General features: G+C 69.8%; 1 protein-coding gene across 1 annotated transcript in view; it reads right to left on the bottom strand.

The window, feature by feature from the left end:
* Positions 1 to 2384: 2384 nt before the first annotated feature.
* The window catches only part of MNEG_9897 (phosphodiesterase 1B, calmodulin-dependent), a gene marked incomplete at both ends in the record, with an annotated part of 5102 nt that continues 4564 nt past the window's right edge, over positions 2385 to 2922 (bottom strand). Inside the window, 2 exons of the mRNA XM_014041632.1 lie at positions 2385 to 2627; positions 2820 to 2911. Of these exons, the coding sequence (XP_013897086.1) occupies positions 2385 to 2627; positions 2820 to 2911 (335 nt within the window). The remainder of the gene's footprint in view (positions 2628 to 2819; positions 2912 to 2922) is intronic.

Genomic DNA, 2922 nt, shown 5'->3' with positions numbered 1-2922 from the left:
GGCGCGGGGGGAGGGCGGCGCGGGCGGCGGCGGGGAGGAGGGGCCGGCGTTTGAGGTCGAGCCGCTGTCTGGGTGCGATGGGGACGGCGGCGGCGGCGGCGGCGGCGCCGCGCGTGGCGGCTGCTGAGGCTTGGGTGTTGGCTTGGGCAGAAGAGGAGGGTCGCAGGCCAAGGCGACACGGCATGCGGCGGTAGGAGGCGGCGGGCTCGACTGACGGCCCCCGCTACGCGGCGGCGTCGTGTGCTTGGGGCGCGGCCGGACGCGCGCGTGCTCAAAACGGCGACGGCCGGCGCCTGCATGCGGCTGGGGCTGGTGCGAAACGGCCGCTGTGATTGCCTGGGAGCCCGCATTCTGAAACGCACACCTCTCACAGCGCTCGCGAGCGCAGTTGCCTGTATACCACTCAAAGCCCAACAGCTCTTGGCCAGTGGCGCGTCCTGTGACCGCGCGGCGGCCTGGGGCCCCAAGGGCCCGGCCTGGGCGCAAGCACCCTCTGGGTGCGCGCGGCTCCGCCGTGGGTGCGGCGGCTCTGCATACCAGGCTTGCGGCGATTTAGGGAGATTGACAAACTGCTGCGGTTTTGTACTCCGCTTTGCTGGCGGGGGCGGCCCGCCTCTTAGTTGCGCACTCAGCACTGATCCCGGCATCTGACGCCATTTGACTCCTCTGTAGGAGGACCTAGGGGGTTGGGCCATTACAGGCGCGGCCCTGGGTCGCGGCCCTGTTCACACAGGCGTGTGTGTGTGTGCGTGTGTAGTTGCTGATGTAGTGTGTGTGTGTATGCTTTGCCCTGCATGTGTTTGCAAGGGGCCCCGCGCCGCTCTGGGGCGCGCGGCGCCCGTGGCCGCCCTGCCGGCGGCCGCATCCGCACGACGGAACCCCCATGCGCATCCCTTGCAGCCCCCGCGGCCCACCTTTAACACTGCACGCTGCACCCCTGCCCCCCCTCGCGCGGGGGGCGGGCCCCTCGCTCCGCTGACGCGGGCGCGTCCCCTCTCGGCCCGCGGCCATGGCCGCGTGGGGCTTGGTTTGGGGGCGATCACTTGAGCACGCGGGGTCAACAGATGGCGCCCGCCGGTTGCACTTTATTCCGCCGAGAGCGGGCGCCGCGACGGCGCCGTGCACGCGCGCCGCAGCGCGGGCTTGACGGCTTGGAAAATGGAAACCATTCAAGGGGGCATTGTAACGTGGCGGAGGATGCCTTCTGCAGCCCAAAATCCCAAACAGGGTTTGAGCGCACGGAACGCGTCGCGCCGGCGGCGTTCAAGCTGGGGCGGTCTGCGGTTTGCGCGTCACCACTGTGGCTGGGCGGCTGCGCCTTCCGTGAAGTTGGCTGTGGCTGTTGCAGTCACCCTCACCACTATCACCACCAGCGCGCCTGCTATACCGCACCCCCCCCCCCCAGCCGAGCCATGCTGCGCCGGCCCCTAGCCACCCTGAGGGGCCCCTGTCTTTTCGGCTCCCGTTCTTGAAAACGCCGCGCCCAGCGGGCGGGAGGAACAAACGTGTGTGCTGGCAAGCGGACCAGCTGGTATGGTGGAAGCTCTCGCCAAAGTTACAAGTTAGAGGGTTGGTCAAGGTGCAAAGAAAAGCCGGTCAGCCTGTCAGCAGATATTGAGGGGTGGGGTGCTGTTTGAAAGTGGCTGTGCTGCGGCAGTGCTTGAAGCTGAGAATTATAAAGCTGTTGAACAGGACCCGAATCCCGCGGTCAACGCCGCCCCAACGACAAAGGCTGGGCGTTGCCGCGGCCGCGCGCCTGCCACGAGTGCCGGGGCTGCGCGGCGCCGGTTGGGCCGGCCGGCTGGCGCCGCCCGCTTGGGCCACCGCATGCCGTGTGGCCGGGCACTGGCCGGCGGTGCCGGGGCCACGCATGGGCCGCGGCCTGCCGGCCCCCGTTGCCGCCGCGGGCGTGCATCGCAGGGGCACTTGGCGGCGGCCGCGGCACAGGGCAGTGCAGTGGAAAGAAAGGGGGGAGCGGCGGCGCTTTGCGCACACGCGCACGTGCCCGGGGGCGCGGCCGCTGGCCAGGGCGGGCCCGCCACCATCGGCGGCGCCTCATCCCCCAAGCAGGCTGGCGAGCGCGTGACGCCGGGCGGGGGGGAGGGGGGGGTCGGTGCTGGTTCCGAGGCGTCCCGTATGGGGTTGGTGACAAAGAAAAGGAAGGGTTGGGGGGCCCAGCCGCGGCTCGGCAGGGCAAGAGTCTGTGCCCATACAAACAAAGGGGATGTGGAGCAGCGGTGGCTTATACAGATGGAAGGTGATGGTAATGCCGCAGGAGGTTCAGCACCGCAATAGACCCTTCATGAGGGGAGGGCAGCAGGCGGGATGCTGGCCCCGGGGCGAGGTGGGAGCGGCGCCAAACGGCGACGCGGCCGCCCCCTGCGTCACCGCGCCGGCCGGCGCTGCTCCCGCCCCTGCTCCTGCTGCTGCTCTTGCTGCTGCGCAGGGGCCCCCTCGGCCGCGCCATCGGCGGCGTCGGGGCCGAACCCGCGCTCGCCCGCCTTTGCGAGCGCCTGCCAGCGAGTCAGGTTTGCCTCAAAGTGGCGCAGCGCCGCGGCGCAGCTGGTGGGGGCGATGTGGGAGAGCAGCTCAAAGGAGGGCTTCACAAAGAGCTGCAGGAACGCCACCTGGCGGCGGTTGTGGTTGGTTAATTTGGTGGGTAGGGAGGGGTCACTGGAATGTGCGTGCGTGTCTGTGTGTTGTGTGCGGGGCAGCAGGGCGTCTAATGCGTGGGCGGGAGCGTGCGCGGTCGCGCAGACGGGGGCAGAGCCATTCGCCAGGGGCGTTTCGCGCAGATCTCCTGTATGGGCCGGGCGCACCTGGCATGCGGGCACGTTGGGGCGGGTGCGGTCCAGCAGCGGCTGCACTGGCAGGCCCAGGGCAGCCTCCAGGTCACCCTGGCGCCAAAACTCTGGTTGATAG

Source organism: Monoraphidium neglectum (genome assembly GCF_000611645.1).
Source record: "Monoraphidium neglectum strain SAG 48.87 unplaced genomic scaffold scaffold02105, whole genome shotgun sequence".
NCBI classification, from domain to species: domain Eukaryota; kingdom Viridiplantae; phylum Chlorophyta; class Chlorophyceae; order Sphaeropleales; family Selenastraceae; genus Monoraphidium; species Monoraphidium neglectum.
The sequence above is the reverse complement of the archived record's forward strand: the minus strand, read 5'-3'. Positions and strand labels throughout refer to the sequence as shown.